Source organism: Felis catus, chromosome F2 (assembly GCF_018350175.1).
Source record: "Felis catus isolate Fca126 chromosome F2, F.catus_Fca126_mat1.0, whole genome shotgun sequence".
NCBI lineage: Eukaryota > Metazoa > Chordata > Mammalia > Carnivora > Felidae > Felis > Felis catus.
Window position 1 is genome coordinate 40,859,215 of NC_058385.1, and position 25,144 is coordinate 40,884,358.

General features: G+C 42.1%; 1 protein-coding gene across 3 annotated transcripts in view; it reads right to left on the reverse strand.

The window, feature by feature from the left end:
* Positions 1–1,574: 1,574 nt before the first annotated feature.
* CDH17 (cadherin 17) overlaps positions 1,575–25,144 on the reverse strand; it is an 84,576-nt gene continuing 61,006 nt past the window's right edge. For 2 of the 3 annotated variants that reach the window (XM_023248514.2, XM_023248513.2), the window contains 6 exons: positions 24,858–25,049; positions 15,569–15,813; positions 11,956–12,086; positions 9,095–9,334; positions 4,896–5,012; positions 4,523–4,758 (listed from right to left, as the gene is read on the reverse strand). In XM_023248514.2, the coding sequence (XP_023104282.2) occupies positions 4,538–4,758; positions 4,896–5,012; positions 9,095–9,334; positions 11,956–12,086; positions 15,569–15,813; positions 24,858–25,049 (1,146 nt within the window). In that variant the 3' untranslated portion in view covers positions 4,523–4,537. Of the gene's footprint in view, positions 2,471–4,522; positions 4,759–4,895; positions 5,013–9,094; positions 9,335–11,955; positions 12,087–15,568; positions 15,814–24,857; positions 25,050–25,144 lie in introns of those variants that run through there. The other variant, XM_011291398.4, reaches the window with a different exon arrangement.

Sequence of the window (25,144 nt, forward strand, 5' to 3'; positions counted from 1 at the left end):
ATCAAGGCTTAAGTTGAAAAGGATGTACTGGCTCACAGGATAGAAAAGTCCAAGGCAAGTTTGCTTTCAAACAAAGCTGGATGCTCGTCCTCAACATCTTTTGAATTTCTCCTCTTATCTCTTAACTCTCTATAGTCTTTGTTCAGGGACAAGCTCACTGTAGTGGTGATCAGGATGCTCTAAGCTAACTTCCTACACGATTAGCAAATTCCACTTGAAGAGAGCTATTTTCTAAGAGTGCCAACTAGAATTCTAGAAGTCTTAGTGAGATAAAGTACCTATCTCTAAAACTGGAAGGATGAGGAAACACAGGGGGTTGGCTCTACCCAAACTACATAGATGAGGTGAGGGGTGGAGGAAATGTTTCCCAGTGGAAATAGAGCTACCCTACCCAGAAGAGGGGATGGAACCTGGCCAAACAATTCTTCTCACCACACTGTGGAAGTTTAGATGAGGTAATAGGCCTGATCTCCTGGAGGAAATCAGAGAAGGCTTCTCAAAGGGACCAGTATTTAAATCGATCTTAAAGACCTTAAAAATGGGTAGGATCTGGTCATGGAAGGAAGAAAAGGTTGAAAGAAAGAGCCCACCATGGTAAACAAACAAACAAACAGAACAGCAAGAAAAGTATGAATACTAATCAGTGATTTTAGATGAGAAGATTCTGTGTGATCAGTCTATTATTAGGTGGTACAAGTTGGTCCAGAGAGAACAACACTGAATTGAGGCAGGTTAGATCCCTGAACCCAATTCAGAAAACTGCCTTGGACGGTTTTGGTCTTTCAATAATGACAATGGGATTTCTTGAAAATGAGCAGGGCAAGAAATGATGCAATTTTACGTGACCTAAATGTCACATCATAGTCACTCTTGATCAAAACACACAATATACCTATAGAAGTTGCTGAGGAAGACTATTCTTTAGGTTGGGGTATAATTTGTGAAGTAAATTTTCTTTTGGCACTCTTGGATTTTTGTTTTGCCTTCTAATGTACAGTGAGACAAGGGAGAACTTTACCCATTACAAGACTTTCAATGAGCCTCATGTAAAAAAACAGGTAAGAGTTTGAAGTACAAGATACTAAATAAGAAAGCAAAATCAGGTCTTAGGGTTTGGATATTTTCTTTTGTTTTACTTTTTTGCCCATAAAAAATATAATAGAAGTCCACAAAAAGGATTATTTAGGAAAAACAGAACTCCATGGCCTGCTTCAGCTGCCATTCTAAGAGCACCTTTTCAGAGACAAGTTCTCTTCCAAAAAATTCTTGGAAATTCTGAGAGGTTTTGTAATACTGAATGCTTTCAAGGCTCAAAGCCTGAGCAAGACAATAGCATCAGACCTAAAAATGCTTCCAAATGTCTAAGGTTCTCTTATTTAAAATTTTAAAATCCCAACTATATCTGTCTTGAACCCAATCCATGGTCCTGAAAGCAGTGAATTTTTATTTCATTGGACACTCCTCCTTACGGACCCACTCTACATGGGAGGCAGTTCTGATAAACCATAAGTAACCATGGCTCTCCAGGTGTTCCCTCAACAAATGCAAAGAACCGGCAAGTAGAGCCAAAGAGCTCAAGAAACAAAACCATAGCCAACATTTATTCTTGGTTTTTGTCACTACGTCTTTCGTGCATTCATATTTTCTTTTACCGTTAAATATACAGTAGCCAAAACTATTAATATACACATAAAGAAAACACGTGCAGCATGTAAGCATGGTAGGTAGTAAGTAAGTCTAGTCAGTGGTTGGTTTCTGCACCAAGATTGATGAAAGGGGCCTGTGTGGCTTGTGCCATTCCCAAGTGGAAGAACCTCAAACGAAGAGCACTATGAGCCACGGTGAGCCAAAGAAGGCTAACACAAGAGAGTGTCTGTTCACACCAAGGGACGGCGCTCCTATTTTATTTTTTTCCTGAGATTTCCCTTTGTCCTGGTCTCCAACAAATGTCTTAAAATTGGTACAATACCAAATGAGACATGAGGGAGGAGACATAGGATAGAAGTGGAGAAAGTATGAGTGGAATCCAGGAAGTTCTGTGGTGGAGGACTGATAAATCTCGATAAGGAGAAAGTGAACAGAAGAGTTCATCAGTCCATCTTTCCCTAAAGGGAAAAAACACATACATTTTTGGCTTTGGATAAATAGCGAAGGCTTTTGCAGAGGGGAAAGTGTCATGGGAAAATGGAAAATGTCTCTAATGTCTATAGCACATGAAATATCAAAGAGTAATAAAATATTAAAGGGCAAGAGGGTATATCTGTAAAAAATTACAGAGCACATGTTGGACAAAAAGTAAAATTATGAGATTAAATGGCTGTGTTACTGAAATAGCACTTGGTACATAAACTCAAACATTCCTGTTCAATTCAGTTTCTCAGAGGTTGGGCTTCGGATGCCTGAGCACTTTCGACAGTATCTTTGCCTTCACTCTTCTTTATTCGGATAAACACAACTGCTAAAATTATACCTAAAAGAGAAAATTCAAGGTCAAAGAGATGGAATCTTAAAATGTACTATCACATTTGTTTATGAAGTAATACCCTGGTAGGAAAAAGTGACTCATGTAACTTCATTTCTTTTTGTGGGTCAACAAAGTTTCGTTGTCCTGGTGAATAAGGGATTCTAGGCATTGGCTTTCTTGGGTTCATAAGCTTATCATTTATCTTGTTCGGTAAGTACGTATCAACTCCCAAAGCATATCTCTGCTGGTGGCTATTGCTGGGTCTTTACCAAGAAATATAGGACCTAATGTATGTGGATGACTAAGTGCACGAGCATCTGGCAGACTTCCTGAACTTTGGACGTACTCAGTGAACGTTGATTCCAGTCCTTCATCCTCTTCTCTAGAGGAAATAGTTCAGTGAGAACAACCAGAAAGCTGTTCTCTGACCTGTTCACCTACCTAAAGCTCGGGTGTGTCCACACCAGTTATCACATTTTCTTTGGTGCCTTCCTCATAGCTCCAGCTTGAGTAGACTCCCTAATCTTTTTGGTTTCTCCTATCTCTGAACACCTACAAAATTACATTGTGTGTTTTAGCAGTAAAGGTGTACTATAAACCAGAGACCAATATGGAAAAGGGGAGTTGTTTTAAGGAAATTAACCTGCAGTAAATTTATAGGAGGAATCGTGGCAGAAAAGACTGGATACTCAGAGACCCATTAAGAATATTGCACTAATTCCAGGGTATCTGGGTGGCTCACTCGGTTAAGCATCCGGTCATACTCAGGTCATGATCTTATGATTCGCGGTTTCAAGCCCTGTATCGAGCTGTCAGTGCAGAGCCTGCTTTAGATTCCCTGTACCCCTCTGTCTCTGCCCCTCCCCTGCTTTTGCTCTCTCTATCAAAAAGAAAAAAATAAACATAAAAAAAAAAGAATCTTGCACTAATTCAAACCCTACTTTGAAAAAAGTAAGGGCATGAAACTGTAAGATCCTATTACTTCTATCTCCAGATATCCCCAGACTTACCCAGTCTAACTTGTGGCAAAATTATGGCTTTACATGGTCATCTGAGAAACTGCTATTTGGTGCATAAACTCAAAAAATCCTTTCAAGATGGGAGGGAGGATAGAATAAGAAAAGGCATAGAGGTAGAAGGAAGCTTAAGTGAGTGAAAACTCAAAATTTTAGCTCAATTAGTATGAAAGGGGATGCACCAACCTGTGATCAGGGGGAAAAGATGATCCCCGTGCATATGTTAGGATGAGTAATGACTATGTCACAAAGGCCCTTCCATGTCATGATAATGAGGAATCTGGATGGAATGGTATAAGGAAATGAGGTCCCTTTTAGAGCTGCGAATCAGAGTCTAATGTGGTAGACTGGATAGCAGCAGAAAAGACCAAATGCTAAGAGAACGAGTAAGAATTCTTAGAATAATCCCAGCCTTCCTTTTCAAAGAGAAAGGATGTGAAATGGTATAAACTCCTTCAGTCAAGTGGATACGACTTGGTGAAGTATCTATTTCTACTATTCAACTTATGGTGAGGACAACAATTGAAAGAGGACCTCTTTGAGCACTGAGCGTTTCACAAAAAAAGAAGACGGCTAGAAGTGGGGACCCTGCTGTTTAGCCTGGCCAGGGCCAAAGCAGAATAAGGCCCATGATAAGCTCGACTTGTTCTGGGGTAACAAAGAATTAGTCTACCATCATGAAAATACTCAAAGGGAAGTTCTGCAACATTTTGGGTATGTAAGCGTCTCCACTGGAAGGCTAATTCTACCTGTTCCAACAACGGTAGACTGGCCTGTAAGCTCTGTGAGGGTAGGATCTGTGTATATCTTGCCCATCATCTATCCCCCACATCAAGCACCGTGCCTGCCACATAGCAGGGGCACAGCTACTGCATCTCTCTCTCCTGTATCACAAAAGCTTGGACACTAGGCACAAAACATAACAATTTATGCTTTAAAGCCTCTTGTGTGATATTTCCCAACTAACCAATGATAGGTAATGGGTGGTATTAAGGCAGCAGATCTCAACTAGGAGAGTCTGATGGTTTGCTGGTAATGCATATTCCTGGCTGTTTGTCTAGAACGGCAGTAAGCAGCCAGCAGACCAGCCCCGAAGACAGACCCTGAGGTGAAGGTTTCTAAGGCCCAGAACAGGAATCCTTGAATCTGAGAAATTATACTCACCAATAACCAAAAATGTGGTCAGGAGTATACCAACTGCCATGCCCACAGTGGGCATCCCAGCCTGGTGACCTGCTGGCTGAAAACAATGTCCGTCCACACATGTGCAGAAAGTAACTACAACGCAAAACAGTATTTGGTAAAATACATTTTCAAGCAAAAAGTTTGCAAAATCCTATATCAAAGACAGGAATTCTGTCAAACTACCCATGGTGACAGACATTATCCCAAGTTGCCTGTGGCAAAGTACCTACCTGGTAAAGAGACTACCCCTTCCAGCGGTGGCCGGCCACCATCATTGATGCGGATTGGGACACTGTAAAGTCCCTCTTCAAAGTTCGTGTGCTTGGTAGAAAGTTTGGCATGAGTTCCTGTCAGAATAGGGGGAAAAAATGAATGACATAAAAACACAACCTCATACCCATGTATCAACAGGAATAAAGCTCACCTTTGCAATATAATTCTAAGGTTGGCCAGGAAATTATTCGATATAAGTATGAGTTAAATTACCCAAAGTATCACCACTCAACATTGCCTTCCATAACGTCAAACAGGATGCCAAAGCACCCTTTAATTTCTCAATTTATGATTGCTCTGTAGAATAAATACTACTAACTATCATAGCTCTGTCGCTATGTTTTATAACATTAGACTGAATGAAACACTGAATTAGAAAAAGAAAAAATATTCGAAGACGTAACTGCTAAATGATTTTCCAAATTAGGTAAAAACTCTAAGTCCTCAGATCCAAGAAGATTAGTAAATCCCAGGAAAAAGAAAAACAAACAAAGTGACACTAAGGCACATAATTATCAAATTGCTTAAAACTAGTGAGAAAGATCATCCTGTGCGTGCGTGTGTGTGTGTGTGTGTGTGAAAAAGAAAATCTTAAAAACATCCAGAGGAAAAAGGATAAATTACATTTAAGGGAAAAAAGAAGAAACGGTGCAATCCAGGACACCGGGGGAAAAACATCCTCAAAGTACTGAGAGACAGAAGTCTCAATAAATTTAAAAGTATTTTAGCCAATTGTCCCCTGGTTGCTAAGCAATTAAGTTAGAAATCCATAATCAAAGATGTGGGAAATCCCCATATATTTGGGAACTATATAACACACTTCTAAGTAAGCCATGGGTCACAGAAGAAATCTAAAGGGAAATTAGGAAGTATTTGGAATGGAATGAAAATGGAAACACAACACGTCAAACTTTGTGGGCTACAGCTAACATGACACTAAGACATAAAATTATTGCACCAAATAGGGGCGCCTGGGTGGTGCAGTCGGTTAAGTGTCCGACTTCAGCTCAGGTCACGATCTCGCGGTCCGTGAGTTCGGCCCGTGTCAGGCTCTGGGCTGATGGCTCAGAGCCTGGAGCCTGTTTCCGATTCTGTGTCTCCCTCTCTCTCTGCCCCTCCCCTGTTCATGCTCTGTCTCTCTCTGTCTCAAAAATAAATAAAACGTTAAAAAAAAATTTTTTAAAAAAATATTGCACCAAATGCCCATAATAACAAAGAAAAACTTTCCAAATTAATTGCCTCAGCTTCCACCTTAATAAAAATAAAACAAGAAGAACAAATTTAATTCAACATAAGAAGAATAAAGGAAATAATAAAAATCTGAGCATTGAAATACAAAACAAAAATGCAGGAAAAAAATCTATGAAATCAAAAGCTGGTTCTTTGAGAATATCAGTAAAATTAATGACCTCTAGCCAGATCGATCAGGAAAAAAAAAAAGAGACAACTTTCCAATATCAGAATGAGGTGACGATATCACTGCAGAGTCTATAGATTTTAGGAGAATAATAAAACCATATGACAAATAACTTTGTGCCAATAAATTAGACAAATCAAATGAAACAGACAAATTATTTAAAAGATGCAAACTAATAAGTTCAACCAAGAAAAAATCTGTAATTTAAATAGCCCTGTATCTATTAATGAAATTGAATTTTTTAAGCTTATTTATTTTGAGGGAGAGAGAGCACGAGCAGGGAAGTGGCAGAGAGAGAGAAAGAGAGAGAGAGAATCCCAAGCAGGCTCCATGCTATCAGCTCTCAACCCAACGTGGGGCTCGATCTCAGGAACCATGAGATCATGACCTCGGCCGAAATCAAGAGTTGGTCACTTAACTGACTGAGCCACTCAGGTGCCCCAAGAAGTTGAATTTTTACTTAAAACTTTTTATAAAGACAACTCTGGGTCCAAATGGCTTCATAGTAGATTCTACCAAACATTAAGAGAGAAATAAAAAACAATTTTACACAAACTCTTCCAGATAATTGAAGAAGTAGAATATTTCATAACTCATTCGATGAAGCAGCATTATTCTGACATCAAAACCTGACAAAGACATTACAAGGAAAGAAAGATATAGACCAATATCCCTCATGAATACAGATGGAGAAATCCTTAAAATTTTTGCAAATCAAATCCAGCAATACATAAAAATGCTAATATTTCACCACCAAGTAAGCATTATACCAGGAAGAGATTGGTTTAAGATCTAGAAGTTGATTCCAAAAGTTGATTGACACAATTCACCAAATCAATAGACCAAAAAAATCAACCATACAATCATCTCAATAGATGCAAAAGAAGTACGTGAAAATTTTAGCGTCCATTCCTAGTTAAAAAAAACAAAAACAAAAAACAAAACAAAACAAAAAACCTCTGTGCAAGTTAGGAACAGAAGATAAACTCCTTGATCTGATACAAAAAAACTATAACAAACTTTATACTTGATGGTCAAAGCCTAAGTGCTTTCTCCCAAGATCAGTTTATTTCTACTCTCACTACTTTGATTCAACATTCTACTGATGGTTTTAGCCACTAATAAAAAAATAAAGAAATTAAAGTCATCTGGTTTGGAAAGGAAATTAAAATGCTATTATTTGCAGACAATATGATTGTCCATGTAGAAAATCTTTGGAGGGGCGCCTGGGTGGCTCAGTCAGTTAAGCTCAACTTCAACTCAGGTCATGATCTCATGGTTAGTGAGTTCAAGCCCCGTGTCGGGCTCTGTGCTGACAGCTCAGAGCCTGGAGCCTGCTTTGGATTCTGTGTCTGCCTGTCTCTCGGCCCCTCCCCTGCTCATGCTCTGTCTCTCTCTGTCTCTCAATAATAAATAAATGTTAAAAAAAAAAACTTAAAAAAAGACACTTACAAAATGCAAACGCAAGTCATAACCCATGAGAAAATATTTGCAAACATATATCTGACAAAGAACTGATACCTCGATTATAGAAAGAATGCTAGAAGTCAACAATAGAAGGCCAACAGCCAAATTTTTCAAATGGGCACAAAATTTGACCAGCCCCTCCACCTGTGAAGATATATGGGTGGCAAATAAACACATGAAAAGATGCTCAACACCATTAGTCTTTAGGGAAACTTACATTAAAACCATAACGAAATGCTACTGCACTCCCACTAAAATGGCTACAATTAAAAAAACCAAGCAGAGCAAGTATTGGGAGGAATGTTGAGCAACCAGAACCCTCATAGACTGCTGCCCATGTAGAACGTTACCAACTGGAAAGCAATTTGCCATTTTCTGAAAACTTTAACCATACAGCTACCATATGACCCAGCCATTCCACTTCTAGGTATTTAACCAAGAAAAATAAAAGCATATGCTCCTACAGAATTCTTGGTCACAATGCTCATAGCAGCTTTATTTGTAACAGCAAAGACTGGAAGCAAACCAAGTGACAGGCAAGAAGTGAATGGCTAACAAACTGTGAGAGCGTCTTACCATGGAATGCTACTCCATAATCGAAAGGAATGAGTATCGATACACAGAACGACATGGAGAAATTCCAGAATAAGTAAGCTAAGGCAAAAACAGCCAGCCAAAAAGAGCACATACTGTATTATTTTATTTAGATAAAATTCTTGAAAATGCAAACTAATCTATAGTGATGAAAAGCAGAGCAGCCATTCCCGGGGATGGGGGGTGGAGGACTGGCGGGGTGGGGGTGGGGTGGGAAATGAGGACTGCACCTAGAGCTAGAGCATGAAAAATCTTGGGGGGTGGTGAAAATATTCTTATCCTTATTGTGATGAGGGCTTCATGGGGTCGACATTTATCAATTTCTATAAAATTGTGCACTTTAAATATGTGCCGTTTATTGTGTGACAATTATTTTTCCATGAAGGTGTTTTTAAAAACCATTATGAAATCTGTCCCTCGGTGGCCGTTGGAAATTTTGCAAATGCTGTTCAGATTGTCCAACTGCCCCTATACACTAAGGGGGATGCTGTATGTTAATCTCTCCTCCCTCCGAAGCCCAGGGCTTTCTTCCCCCTGGAGAGCTCCCCTCTACAGGTTCTCAAAGCATGAGCTTCCTCCCTGCAGCATGGGGGAAAACTCTGTGTTGAGTGCCACCGCAAGCACACCAAGGCAAACAAAAACTAATTTTATCATCCGTCAGTGTTTTGTTCAACTCACCGTTGACTCTCGAAACTTCCCAGTCATTTCGTGAGCTTTCACTGACGAGGGAATATGAAAAGCGTGGACTCGAAAGTGACCACTGATCATCATCAGTGACCTCAAAAATGAGAGTCCCCTCTTGGTGGAGGGGATGGCACAGAAACAAGCCCGTGTACTCCTTGGCTAGCCGAGGGGGGTTGTCGTTGACATCCAAGAGGGTCAGGTGGAAACTGGCTATGGAGCTCTGGGAGGAGCCGCCTAAGGAAGTAAGGGATTGAAACATGATATCAGCTTTCTCATTTTCCTCATAACGTGACAAGATACCTTCTTTTCTTTAAAATAAATAAATAAATACACACACACACACACACACACACACACACTCTTAAAGCAGTTGGGTATGCTGAAGTAGTAGAAAGATAACAAGCTTTTAGAATCAGACCCGCTTTTGTTTTCTGGTTAAAAAGTCTTAGTGATGATAATAATAACTAAGATTTACACACTAATATTTTATACGTATTACTTCAAAACAACTCCGATGTGCATTTACTGATGACAAGACTGAGGTTCAGAGAAGTCGTGTGACTTGCTCAAGGTCACACAGCAGTAGAGAGCCTTCCATCCCAGGAAGTCTGACTCTAGAGCCCACAACCGCTCCTCAGCACTGACTCGGGCATGTTTGTGGTTTTCTACACCCCGTTTCTTCAGCTGTACAACATGTGACTTTGTGAGGATCCCATGTGTCGTGTTTGTTGAAAACAGTAAAGGGCTGCACGAATGTGATTTTCTGTGGTGTAGTGGTGAAAGATTTAGACCCTGTAGCCTTAATGGTTGGTAGCTGTGTGATGGCGGGCAAGTTACTTAACTTCTCAGTGCCTTGATCCCCTCGTCCATAAAGTATGGCCAATAATAGTACTTACCCAAAGTGTTGTATGAGGATTAAGTTGTCACACTGAGTGCTTGAAACACGGATGCCAGGGCAACATAAACACTGACTCGCCTCATTCTCCCTGACATCAATCACAGATACCATTTCCACAATTTCTGACCCCATCCCGTTTCAATTCCAGTGAACCCTGTCTTCCTGCTTTGCTTTTCAACTGTCTTCTAGGGCCCTGACCACATTTAACCAAAGGGGGGAAAGACACTGTGCTCTTGAGGTCGTTTCAGGCGTCATTTCAGAGCCAACAAGGGGTGCAGAGCATTGAATCCCGATTTTGATTTGTGAAACTTCTAAAATGTGAGAGGCCCCTAGGACACATCCAAAGTCAAGCGTTAATCCCCATGGTATGTTGTAGCGGAATGCGTGGCACAAAGGCTCAGCCAGAAACTTCCTGATTACTCGGGAGCTTTTAAATCAAGAGTTAAAGGTATACAATGTGATAATGGAATGTGCATCTGTGGGAACAAGCAAGGGAGAAAGACCGTCCCCCCCCCCGCCCCGCCCCCACTTCAGCAAGGCCCGTCTGCTTGCACACAATCGTTCCAAATTTGGCACACACTTCGGCATTTCTACCCTCATTGGCTTAATCTGACTGTGGTGCTTTTGTTTTTCTTAATCTTTTCACAGGCAGGGGCCATTTTTATGATTTCCATCCACTGGAATGTTCCCCATTCCACCTCCCAACCCTGGGCCTCACGTTTTGAGAGTTTATTTATTTATATATATTTTTTTGGTCTAAAACTGTATTTATTTAGTCCCAATTTGTTCAATTCTCATTTTCTGGTAAACCAGGCAGATATATTTACTATTTAATTAGAGGCTTCAACCAGCATAAGAACAACAGAATTTCTACTCTAAGTTAGAAAACTCCATTTAAATGCAAAGAAGCCTCATGTTTTAATCACCAGCCTTATCACTGGTAAGCACGCTCTTCCTGCGGATTTATGTTGATTTTAATTTTTTAAATTCCCTGGAACTCTACGTTCAGTCAGCGGGGATATATAGCACCACAACGGGCTCCAACGGCATGCAAAGATTCTGCGGGATGATTCAAACATCCTGGGCTCATCTGTAGACGTCTTTTCTTTCAAATGGTCACCTGATTTCATCAAAACAGAGATACCCAGGGCCAGCCAAACCTAGTGAATCAGAATCTCCAGGGGTGAACTCCTCCTACCTTATTGAACAGGCTCCCAGGTGATTCTGGCACATATCCAAGTTGACAACATGGCATAAAACACTTTCTGTCTCAGGGGTACCCGGGTGGTGCGGTCGGTTAAGCGTCCGACCCTTCCTCTCCACTCAGATCACGCTCTCACAGTTTGTGAGTTTGAGCCCCACATCGATCGGGCTCTGCACCGATGGCACTGAGCCTGCTTGGAATTCTGTCTCTCCTTCTCTCTGCCCCTCCCCTGCTTGTGCTCTCTCTCTCTTCCTCAAAATAAGTAAATAAACTTAAAAAAATTTTTTTTTTAATATTTTCTGTTTCAGAAAGGATCAGACCTGAACCACTGCAATCGCAGGCTGAAAGGGCAAGTAATGGTCTAGGTCAGCAGAGCAGTGGTTTGGCCCTGCTCTCGAGAGAAACCCACAAGCACTTTGGAGGAAGGGGAGGGAGTTCAGCGGGGACACAGACACCTGCCCAGAAGCTGTAGTCCCTCCAGGAGCAAGAGCGAGTGGCAGCAGCTCTCTTGCTGCCTAGCCAGCCTGCAGGTGCACCCCTGCCTGAAAGAGCCCAGTTCAGGGGCACCCGTGGGCCGCACCTTGCACAGAACCAGGAAGGTGTGGGCCCTTCACTCCACTTTTGCACCCTTATCAACCTTCCACTCTAAGATAGGCTGACAATTTGACCCAGTTAAGTTTCCCACCCATGCCATCTTCCCTCCCGTGTCTATTAACGTACCACCTAATAATTTGCTCCTTTTTTCTTTCTCACCTACTTCGGTCGCCATCACTTGCACCCGATACAGACTTTCAGCTTCCCTGTCCAGAGGAGCCGTGGTAAAGATCTCGCCAGTGACAGGGTCAATTTTAAGCCAGCCTCTTGTGTTGTCTCTCAGAGAATAACTTCATAGAGTAAAAAGAGCAAAAGAAAACCCACATTAGTCTGTGTGAAAATGTGAAGAGAGTCTATGGATTATTATGCCTTATCCCTTGCATATCACTTATAACATATTTAAAGGATAATTAATTAATATTATTAATGCTTTATTTGTATCTCATCTATCTTCAAAAGGAGGATGTCCTCATCCTTACGGATTTGTAGTTATACTTGTTTTATTAGAAAAGGTATAGTCACAAATTCTGGAGGAAAGAAGTTAAACTTCTCTGCAGATCAAAGGTTTCTAATGAAGACAGCCTGGAAACATCTTTAAAAAATTTTTTTAATGTTTATTTATTTTTGAGGGAGATAGAGAGACAGAGTGTGAGCGGGGGAGGGGCAGAGAGAGAGGGAGACACAGAATCCGAAGCAGGCTCCAGGCTCTGAGTTGTCAGCACAGAGCCCGAAGCGGGACTCAACCCCACAAATGGTGAGATCATGACCTGAGCCAAAGCCAGGTGCTTAACCGACCGAGCCACCCAGGTGCCCCCTGGAAACATCTTTTAAAACTGATTAGCAAACCACTCCCTCTAAGAAAACTTGAACACCCAGGGGCGGAGATGCCAGGGAATGGGTGGATACTCAGGCTGCTGGTGGCACAGTGAATTGTTCCTTCTACAAACATCTACTGAGTGCTTAGCAAACATCAGGCTGTAGAACAAGAGAGGAGATTATCAAAAAACAAACAAACCAAACAAACAAACAAAAAAAAAAAACAAAAAAAACAGGCTCTTAGGCCAATGGAGGAGACAGACACAGAAATAGATAATTCCAATAAAATGTGGTAAATACAATGAGAGGGGCCCTGTGGCACCCCAGAGAAGCCTTTCTGAAGCAGGAGATGTTAACTAAGGCAAGAAACAGGATGCTTCAAGCAGAAGCGATTGCATGAGCTAATGCAAAGAGACCAAGGAATAGGCTGGTGGTGTGAGAGGGTCAGACATCCCAGCTGTGTTGGGATAAAAACGGGAAGCAGTGGATGGATGGCAAAAGACGAAACCAGGGAAGTAGAAAGAGCCAGATAATGGGAAGCAATGGGCAGCCGTGGAATGCTGTTAAGCAGGATGGTGATCTAGTCATATTTGTGTTTTCAATGGAACTTGTTGTTAGGTGTGTGAGAGATGAATCTGAGACAAGACTAGAACCACAGGAAAACCGATTAGTGTTGCCTTTTGAGAGGCAACACAACATAGCCATAAGGATGTCCGTATCTTTAGGCCAAAGAATACCACCTCTGGAAATTTTCCCCCAAATAAAAAACAATTTAATCAAGGTTAAAAAAGAATTCTATTCATGCATATATTCAAAATATTTTATATAATAAAAAAATACTGGAAACAACCTATATGCCCAGAAGCAAGAGAATGATTAAAAAGCCAGGGTGTATTAGTTCATCAAATTAATTTTTTTTTGTAATATTAGTATGTTCTATATGCCAAGCACTGTTAGGTTGTACATACAGCTGATGTAGAAGAAATCCTATGTACTTGGGATTTCATTCTGAGTAAGATGGGAACTCTTTGGAAGGTTTTCAGTGAAGTCCTTTGAGCTGATCCACTTTTTAAAAGGACCACTGTGATTGTGGCAGGTGGACGCAGGGTGGGCTGGAGGAGTGGGCAGGGATGGACCCAGGAAAGAGAGGATGGTGGTCTGGACCATGGTGGACACGGTGAGAAGCATTTGCATTCTGGATATATTTCCAGGAAAGGATCTCTAATTTTTGCTGGTGGGTCAGATTAGGACCCAATGGGTGCTGATGGATTATAAATTTGGGGGGCCGAGAGAAAAAGAATGCACTCAGGCCAAAAACTTTGGAGCCATCCTTAATTCTAAACTGACCTATTACTAGCTTCAGAAATATTGATTATTCCTCGTTCTTGAAATGCCTTTTTTCATTTGTCTTCTTACAGGACACTCCCCTTCTCGGTCTTCTTCCTCATCTTCCTGATCTCAATTTAATAGCATGTATATCTTTTCCTTGATCCAAGAAATGTTCTTAAATGACTTTGTTTTCCCTACTTATAAACTCAAATTTTTTTTCGCTTATCTTTGACTAATAATCTTTATAGCATTCTCATGAAGAAGGCAGAAGTATTTGTTAAACAATAAATGGCCATAAATTACAAATATTTTGTGCCCCATCATAATTTGTGGCTCTGATGTATATATTAGTACCTACACTAAACCACACAGTACAGCCCCCACTCTTCTTTCTTTCTTATGTTTGCCTTTAAAAAAAAATGTTTACTTATTTTTGAGAGAGAGAAACAGAGCACAAAGCAGGGGAGGGGAAGAGACAGAAAGAGACACAGAATCCAAAGCAGGCTCCAGGCTCTGAGCTGTCAGCACAGAGCACAGTCCCGTGAGATCATGACCTGACCTGAAGTCAGACGCTTAACCAACTGAGCCATCCAGGCGCCCCTTATGTTTGTTTTTATGGAACCAGAGAAGGATGTAGAGAGTGAAATTGTAGATGGGAACTTTATTCCTTGATTGACAATCAGAAAAAGGTCTTAGAAGTGATCCCAAGTACCTAAATGACAGCTCACTGGGAGGCAAGACTCCCCTCAAATGTTTCAAGAAATTTAAGGAATTTAAGGTCATTCATAACCACATGCAATGGTTTAAGGCATGCTAAAGTATTTGTCATGCCGCAGAAGCAAAAGATTTGGGCTCAAATCCTATCTATGTGCTTGTTAACTATACAATCTTAAAGAAGTTATAAATATTGATACAGATATGGATACACACACACATATATATGTATCTTGGGCAAATTATCATTGTTCACTTCTAAGGCAAATTTGTGTAAGTCCTGTCGCACTGGAAAAAAATGACTAAGAATGGAAAGATTTACATCTTTTTTTCTAACCGCCTCAGCCTGGGCACTGACCTCTCCAGAGGTAGGCTCTGGAATGAGTCTTGTCACCCCAGAACTATTGTCCAGAGATCCAAGAAATGTAGGCACTCTGCATCCAGAAGATTCCCTTATATCAGGTGGCTGAGTCTGTCCAACTGGGCTTTTGCTTCATTCTCTCTGTCTAGAGCTTCAGTCCATTTTAGGGACTGGACTAGAACTCTCTCCCAAACCCTGGCCCCCGTGGCTGGTACAGAGACAGAGTCTGGCTTTGGGTCGCCCAACTTCTGGACCCCATCTGCTGAACTCACCATCTCTCAGCCACAACTTGCAGTTAGTGGGCTGGGATGGAAGCTGACATGCTTCCCACTTGCCTGGGCCTGGATTCTCACTGATGCCCAGAGGGTACTGATGACTGTTGGGACCAAGATTAAGTTCACCATGGACCCTAGGATAGAGCGTCAGATCACTGGCTGCTTTCTTAGAGGAGAGCCCTGGAGTCAGACCAGCTTCTCTGCCCCTCCCAGCCCTTCTTCCCCACTGGCCATGGTCACAGCACAGCTAGGCCTGCCCAGCGTTGCTCTCCTCTACCTTATGTCCAGATTTTCTGGATCCTTGGCAGTCACGTTGCCCACTTTAGTGCCTACAGCCACATCTTCCCTGATTTTTTCTTGGTATATGCGCTGGGAAAATTGAGGTGCTTCATTCACATCTGTCACAATAAGCTTGAACTTCGCAGAAGAGCTGGTGTTATAATTTACACCAGACACCAGAGGCTCAGGATTCTCCGCTTGGAACACAATGTTGTGAACGGCTACTGTTTCAAAATCAAGAGGCTGTGTAGGGGGAAAAAAAGAGGAAAAATTAATTTGGAGGACGATTAGCTCTCCTAAAAGATTCGGTCCCAAAAGTCCTTTAAAAACTTCCTTACAGAGCAGCAGTTCCCAATTTGGTGTCAGCAAAAACCTACTTCTCGGAATGATAACAGAACCATAAAAAAGACTTTGCTAAAGGACTTATCAGAGCTTTTAATACGCTATATGCATTCTGACTCTCCTAAAACAGGAAATCAATATAGCATTCCTCAAATTTATTTAACCCTGGGATACTCCATTCATTCAGCAGAAATTTATTAATTCTATCAAGAAAATTCCCAGAAGACAGTTGGGGAAAGGCTCATATTGAGATGTTCACATTGTATGGAGAATCATTTCCCAGAGACCTTGGGATCCAAACCCCAAAATAAAGGACTTAACCTCATAGAGGGTGGCAGAGGTTAGCAGAGAAAATCAAAAGATAGAGGATCCACTCTTGTTCCAGACCATGCTGGACAGAGCCAGGAATCAAGAATCAAGAAACTAATTTGAGTGTAATACGAGGAAGTACATAACAGAGCTACCCAAGACAAGGAGTTGCTTCAAAAACCAGTAAATTCCCAACTCTGGTAGCTTTCAAGAATAGGGTTAAACAAGATATAATAGGCTAGCCTAGAAACAACTTACATATCATTTAAGTAACTGGTTCTGTGTGACTTTTAAGGTCTCTCTCAAGGCACAGAGTCCATGATTCTGGGGGTGGGGGAGGAATCCTAACTTTAATGGCCTGCTGAAGAGTGATAGCCCCTAAAGTTGGGCTTCTCATCTGGGATTAAAAGGCTTCTAGGAAGCTGTGAAGCCCTAGAAACCAAAATTGAAATATTTATATTTGTGTACATGTGAATTTTTTTCCAGGGAGAGGATACAGTCACAGTCTCAGTGGCACCCAGGACCTCAAAAACGAAGGAACCAAAGCAAAGCCCAAAAGGTACATTATGGATTGTGGAAACCACACTGTTTTGTTCACTCTCCCAGGCCTGTAGGACCCAGGACCTCTGGTGAGCTGTCAGTCTTTTAACTTTGGTTTATGTCAGTTGCTCATCAGTTAAACAGAAATGGTAATATCCATTCAGGAAGAGAAAAACTCATCGCTTCTTGGCCTTTTGGCTAAGATCAAGGAAGAGAAAAACTCCTGGAGGATTTGACACACCATTGCATTAGCTTAGCCTGCCCTTCCCTAACATCTGAAAAAGTTCTCTCCCTCAGTCAGGACTTGGCTCAATGTCAATGTTGTCCTCTCCACATCAGCTTTCCCAATCCCCACCAGCTATCCCCAGATGGACGGGCTCCACATCCTCTGTAGTCTCACAGTACCTGACTCAGGAATCTCATTGTTTGGTTATCTATTTTAGATCTCTACTGAGCATAAGCTCTCTGAGAGGAGGAATTGTGTTATATTCATCTTTGTTTCTCCACTCTTCCTTGGCATGCAGTATCCATTGTGTTATCAGTCAAGAAATATAAAGATGAGAAGGACTTGGTCCTTCTTGGGCTCTTGAGAGCCCCAGTGGAAAAGAGATTCTGGGGAAAATTCCCCCTCTTCAGAAACCCCTCTCCTCCATGCACACACAAACACACACAACATCACAACACAATTTCTAGTTCAATAGAAAGGATGATAGAAAGATTGTTCATATGGAAGAGAAAGGATTATGTCTGAAGACTCAAGGTCATTTGAGATAGAAAATAAGAAGCAATTGACAGGATATAACATACAGGATATAAAATTTTGTAAGCTAGACAAGATGTAAAAGAGAGGATGTTTACAGAGATAAGCACCCCCTATCTGCAGGCCATAGCCCCATAATGATTTTTTGATCGCCTCCAAGTGATCTGATAGAGCTCCCCACCTGAGGGTGGGGTGCAAGCTAGAGCTTCTGACTCCCAGGGACCCACTCCTTATCTCAGGGGATGAAGACAGGGGCATCAAACAGAGAAATCCTGGCAGATAGAACAGCCCCAGAGCAAGCCTACAATGTGGACAAAGGATGTACTCTGTTCCTTGCTGGTCCAGCCAAGTCCAAGCTCACGCAGGCAGCTCAGCTCTCCATGTGCTCAGACAGAGGAGGGGCATCCTATCCTCTCACCAAATGGGTCCTACATGGCCTCCCTGGATTTCCCACCCCATCACTGCCGCCCCCAGAGGTGGGGGATAAAAACACGAGACACCATGTCTGCAAATGGGAAGAAGCCTGTGTTATCCCGACAGAACATGTGAGACTGAGAGTAGAAAAAGATGAGAGGGGAGACTGTGTGTCCAGCTAAAGAGCTGGAACTTTATCCTTGAGGAGCAAAGAGAAGCATTACGCACAAGACTGACGAGGTCAGATTTGTGTTTTAGGAAAATAACTGCAGAAGCAGCCATGTGAGGGTGCCCACACCCAACAGGGAGACCGGTAACGAGAGGATGTCAGTGCTCCTTAAACACTTACTGAGTGGAAGACCAAATGAGAAAGGAGCAGCCTGCTATTGATCAGCGTGCTTAACTTTCACACCAGGAAAAACACTGACCCACATCTTCCAGGGAAAAAATTAGAAATGAAAGATGCTAAATTAGCAAATGATGATCAGCAGAACTTAATCAGAGAGAGACAAGCCTTATCAAACCCTCTGTATCATCTTTCACAACACAGGGAGGTGCCTGCAAAGCCAAGTCAAGAGACCCATTGTGGCCTTTTGGGATGGTCTTGGGTCCCTCTAACGAGACATATTCATCAAATAAGCTGAAAAAACATGTTCAGGCCTCAATTCCTCTTCACACAACTACTTGAAGGGTCAAACTCGGTGATTTAGATTCAACCTGGAGGCAGAGATAAAAGTGTTGAGAGAGAGGAGTTGAGACTGGGGTTATTTCACATTTTTACCAATGACTGGTGACGAGAAAAAAGTGTGTGCATTATTTTTCCAAACGATGCTTGAGCTGGTTAAAAATAGGCCACATATTGAGAACTCAAAAAGCCCAGCCACAATAGAGAAGTGGCAAATTTGCACTGAAAAAGTTAAAGCTAGGGGCACCTGGGTGACTCAGTTGGTTAAGTGTCCCACTCTTGGTTTTGGGTCAGGTCATGACCTCATGGTTCATGAGTTCAAGCCCCGCATTGGGGCTCTGCGCTGACGGTGTGGAGCCTGCTTGGGATTCTCTCTCTCTGCCCCTCCCTCACGCTCTCTCAAAATAAATAAATAAACTTAAAAAAACAAAAAGATGACCTAAAAATTTTCAGGCTAAAACAAAACCCTGAATTTTAAAAAGGGGGTCCGGGGGAGTTATTGATGAGCTGAGCAGGACTCAAAGGAATAGACTTCCTGCTCCTGATACCCACTTGGCCCCAAGACTATCATGTTCTATCACACAATAGGCCAGCACTCTGGGTGGCAGTAAATATTGAGCAGGACAGCATTCCTAAAACTTGATTCATCCTAAGCATCACTTTGGCATGTGAAATAATAGAAAATATATATATTGTTCCCTGCCCCTGGCTCCTGACACTGAACTCCTAATAAGCCCCCTGGAATTTCCTGGGTGAGAAGTACCTTTTGTTCTAACGAAGCAATTCTTGGTGGGGTCCTGGATTGCTTCAGGATGGGGGCTGCTCACCAGAAAGAGCAAGCCATAATTAGAAGCTTAGCACTTGTGGCCCCACCCTCTAGAAAGGGGAAAGAAAGCTAGAGATTGAGTCACCGATCAGTCCTGTCTGCAGGACAAGCCTCCGTAAAAATCCCACAAGCTCACAGAGCTTCCAGGTTGGTGAACATATCCGGTGCTTTGAGAGAGTGGTGCACCCCAACACAGTGGGGACAGGAACTCCTGCACTGGGGACACTTCCAGACCTTGTCCCATGGGTCTTTTCATCTGGCTGTCCACCTATATCCTCTATCATATCCTCGATAAAATTAGTGAATGTGTTTCTCTGAGTTCTGTGAGCTGTTCTAGCAAGGGGTGGAACCTGAGAAGGGAATCATATAGCCAGTTTATAGTCAGTCTCTCTGAAGTACAGGTGACAACCTGGGGTTTGCAATTGGCTTCTGAAGTAGGGGTGGTCGTATGGAACTGAGCCCTCAACCTGTGGAGTCAGCACTATCTCCAGGTAGGTAGTGTCAGAATTTCGTTAAGTTGTAGGACTTCAGGCTGGTGTCAAAGAATTGCTTGGTGGGGAAGACTCACACATGTAGCATCCAAAGTGAAGTGAAGTGTGATATTAGTGGGAGAGTAAAGGAAAAAACTAGGAGGGTTTCTCCTCTTTGCAGGGCACTTGTTAAAATGACTGATTTCGGAACAGAAATTCCACATTAGACGTTCAATAAATATTTACTGAATGAATTAATGAATTTTTGCCCCAGATAGGAACCTCGGGATCTTGCACTGCTTACAAAGACCTGGTACATGAACCTAGCCAACATCAAGTTGCCTTTCTTCGACGAAATTACATTTGGTACTCCTCTTTACCTCCAAAAAGATAAAACCACTAAGAGTGCTCTGCTCCCTTCTGCAGAATGTAAGCTCTGTAAGAACTACTTTAATAAATAGCAAATGTTATCTTAAAAAACTAAATAAATAAAACAACTGATTTCCAGGCCTTCTGCTGGAGAGGCTGAGTCAGCAGATCCCTGGTTCGCACCACTGCACTCTTGGAGTAGGCAGGTTTGGCCCCCGCAGCAAGAGCGGAAACACATCTGCCCACGGGCAGAATCCTGGCTTCTGCCGTAGATTGAATTCATCAGAATTAAAGTAATGCCAGACATGTATTAAGTTTACTACGTGCTGGGTGCTGTACTAAGAGCTATAAATGTATTTTCTCATTTAATCCTCCAACAGCCTCAACAAGAAGGTACCTCCATTTTACCTATCTCTACAGATTAGAAAACCAAGACTGTGGGAGCTGACAGCAGTTGGTTAAAGTCACAGAGCTGGTAAGTGGCAATACCAGGCCTCAACAGAAACGTTTTGTTAGAGGAGCCAGAGGTTGGGGGTCGAGTTCCCAGCTCTGCCATCACTGGGGGACCTGAACCACATGCATGCAGTGGAGCTTAGTTCCAGTCCACTGGAGTCCGTGTGAGACATTAGCACATTTGCCATTCAGATGAACAGGTGCTGATAGAAATGCGATTAAGAACTTAGTTTTCGGATATGACACCAAAAGCACAGGCAATAAAAGCAAAAATACACCAGTGGGACTACATCAAAGTGAAAAGCTTCTGCAGAGCAGAGGAAACCAGCAACAGCATGAAAAGCCTACCTACCTACCTACAGAATAAAAGACTTTACAAACTGCATATCTGATGAGAGGTTATATGCATCATGTAAGAAGAAACTTCTGCAGTTCAACAGCAAAAAACTGAAAAAATTAAAATAATCCGATTTTGAGATGGGCAAAGGACTTAAAATAGACATTTCTCTAAAGAAGATATACAGGTAGCCAACAGGTATATTGAAAGATGGCCAGCATCGCAAATCATCAAGGAAATGCAAATCAAAACCACATCTGTTAGAATGGCCATTATAAAATTTAAGAAAAGAAAATAACAAGGGGCACCTGGGTGGCTCAGTGAGTTAAGCACCTGACTTCGGCTCAAGTCATGATCTCACGGTTTGTGAGTTCAAGCCCCGCGTCAGGCTCTGTGCTGACAGATCAGAGCCTGGAGCCTGCTTCAAATTCTGTGCCTCCCTCTCTCTGCCCCTCCCTCGCTGCACTCTGTCTCTCTGTCTCTCATAAATAGATCAAACATTTTTTAAAAACTTTAAAAAAAGAAAAGAAAGTAACGAGTGTTGGTGAGGATGTGGAGAAATTGGAACCCTCACGCACTGTTGGTGGGAATGTAAAATGGTACAACTGCTATGGAAAATAGCATGGAGTTTCCTCAAAAAATTAACACTAGAGCAGCTATATAATCCAGGAATCCACTTCTGGACATTTACCCAAAAGAACTGAAAGCAGGAAATTTGCATTCCCATGATCATGACGGCATCATTCACACTAGCTAAGGACGGGACATAACCAAAATGTGGACTGACAAGTGAATGGATAAAGAAAATGTATATACATACAATGAAAAAGTATGCAGCCTTTTAAAAAAAGAGGAAAATCCTGTCACATGCTACAGCATGGAAGAACCCTGAGAACATTAAGCTAAGGGAACTAAGCCAGTCACAGAAGGACACATACTATATGATTTCACTTAAAGGAGCTACCTGGAATAGTCAAATTTACAGAAATGGAAAGTAGAATGGTGGTTGCCAGGAGCCGGAGGGTTGGGGAAGTGGGGAGCTCCTGTTCAAGGAATGCACAGTTCCATTCATGCACGATGAAAGAGATCTAGAGATATGCTATACAACCGTGTGCATATAGGTAAGGTGCACTATAAAATTTTAAAGGATAGATTTTATGTGATGTATTTTTGACCATAATTTTTTCAACTAGTTTTTTTTTTAACTGAGTTGAATCCTCAGCAGCTTTTTTTTTTTTAAGTTTATTTATTTTTGAGACAGAGAGAGACAGAGCATGAATAGGGGAAGGGGCAGAGAGAGAGGGAGACACAGAATCGGAAGCAGGCTCCAGGCTCTGAGCCATCAGCCCAGAGCCCGACGCGGGGCTCGAACTCCCGGACCGCGAGATCGTGACCTGAGCTGAAGCCGGACGCTTAACCGACTGAGCCACCCAGGCGCCCCGTTTTTTCAACTAGTTTTAAACGTTGAAAGATGATTGACACGATGCTTCAAAAGCAATGGTACTCCCCTAGCAGCTTAACGGATATGGAATTAGAAGTCTAAGACACATACAAGTAACCACATTACAGGGTCTAATTTACTTAAAACACTAAGAACAGTATAAATACACACATCTGTCATAGTGAATACATACATCCTAAGGGCTATTGGTTAACATTTGGTATATCCTAAACCCAGAATCTACACCTTAGGGTGAGCTGTTGCTTAGCATTTAAAAGATCTTAATCAGAGATACACGCTGCAGCTACTGCAGGCCTTGAGCCATAACTACCTCAAGCAGCCCTAGAAGGTTCGTTAATTGGCAGAGTGATCTTACAAAGCGATGGGGTGGTATTAGTGGTCTCCAAGACATGTAGTCTGGTTTAAGATGTGGTATAATCTCTCAGTCATCACATGAACAACAGTGTGAGCATGTGGCTAGGCTAGCAGCCTATACCCTTCCGAGTTCTAGAACTCCAGTTCTGTTCTGTCTAGGATCCTCTTTCTTTGGACAGTCAGACAAATCCTCTCACGAGAATACTGTCATCACAGTGCCTGAGGGATGGAGAGCTGGGACTTCACAGGACTACAGCACAAGCTGGATGATTCTTTTTGTGTATATAGTGCAGAATTCAGTTATTTATTCAGTCAACCAATATTTATCAGACTCTACGATGCGCCATGCAATATTCCAGACACTTGGAATACAACCACAAACACAATAAGGATGTGACAAAGATTTAGGTCAGAGGCCTGCGTGATTGTAACGTACCTCCTCACGCCAGGGTTGTGTGGGAGGATACTCACACCTTGCACCCACCACTGATCATTTGGGGTCACCAACACCTCCCTAAAGGTGCCCAATAGCCACAAATGGTCAAGTTAACTTAAGCTGGTTCACAAAAGCCACCACAAAGAAATGTTGACATGTGGAAATTACTCGTACTGAGATGGACAGGCCTCTATCTTCTCGTAGATCTCCAAAGAGCTCTGGTCCTGGACAAACTGGGAGCCGTTTGTCCCTGTCAGCATGCTTCCTGGAGCACCCACTGCCAACTCTGAAAACTGTCCTTTCATTTGCCTGTTCCTTCTGTGGTTCTTCTCCACATAGACAGCCATGAAGAAGGCGGGGGGTGGGTAGTTATAACATCATCTTTTCCAAATGTCAGACTGATACAGGATGCTAATGGTTTGAGTTGGTCCAAACACAAACCTCGCCGCTCGATCCCAACGAGGCCCTTTGTCAGAAGTGAAGTATATGGTAATAATAGGATCAGAATCCCGACACTCTGCCCTAGGGCTCCCTTCAACACTAGCACTTTCCTCCCCGTGCTTCTATCCAAAACTTTCCTCCAGCACCTTTTTTTTGCAGCCTCTAGCACACTGCACTGCAAACCTTCAACACTCAACCACACCTACAGAGACTATCACTGTAACTCTTATCCCTTTTATTTCCAAATATATTGGATGACACTGAGTACTGCTTCCTATTGAGTCATCTGGTAGACTATTTACATGCTCTAAAGCATAGATGAGGCAGCCATAGAGAAAAAAGGTCAGTTGCGGGATGGGAATAGAATGAAGAAGGGATGGGAAGATTGTGTACAAGGAAGTAGCTACTATGGTAATTAGACTTTGGCTCTAGACTTCCCAGTCCTTACAGAAGGAAAGATAAAGTGAGAGCCAGTGAGTTCAGCAATACCATAAAAGATGAAAGTAGGGGGTTGGCAGGAAGGATAGGAGGAAAGGATAAACTTGTCTATTAAACCTTGGAAGGAGATATACCAATTTCCAGTCATTATTAAAGAAGAATCTATGGATGACACATTAGAATAGAGGGTCTACGGCCTAAAGGGCTCATAGGGCTCATCCAGTCTAACATCCCACACTTGCAAAGTAAAGCCCTAAGCAAAACCTCCCCATTCCCAAGATTTAAACATATAGAACACCTAGTTAAATTCGAATATCAGGTAAACAACAAACATTATTTTTAGTATGAATAGGTCCCAAATATTGCATGGGATACCCTTATTCTAAAATATTATTTATCCTGTATTTTATATATCTTCTATGGCAACCCTCCCTCCCTCCACAAAGGTTACTTGCTGAGTTAGTGACAGACGCAGAACTAGAATCTTGGCCTTCTGTCTTTCCGGTGGATGAGAATGACTGAGTGCTCTAGGAGTCTCTCACTACACCTGCAAAGTCACTGCTAATCCATTACCTCTCCTCCTAGATCCTTACACCGTCCCAAGTAACTTGATTTATCAAAAAGAAAACTTCCACTAACGGGGCTATTTACCTTTTTAATTATGACATATCCAGCGTTGGTATGGGGATCTGTGTCAATCCCCAGTCGCCCCTCACTGTCTCCCTGTATAATACGATACAGGATTTTAGAACTCCCAGTAAATGGCTCATCAGTGTCTGTGGCCTGGATGGTCAAGATGGTGGACCCAACGGCTGTGTCTTCAGCAAGAGTCAGGTTTCCATACTAACAACAACAACAAAAAAAAAAAAAAATAGGAGAAGAAAACGAGAATGTCCTCTGTCATCAAGCACAATTACCAAAGGGCAAATTTGTCTCTT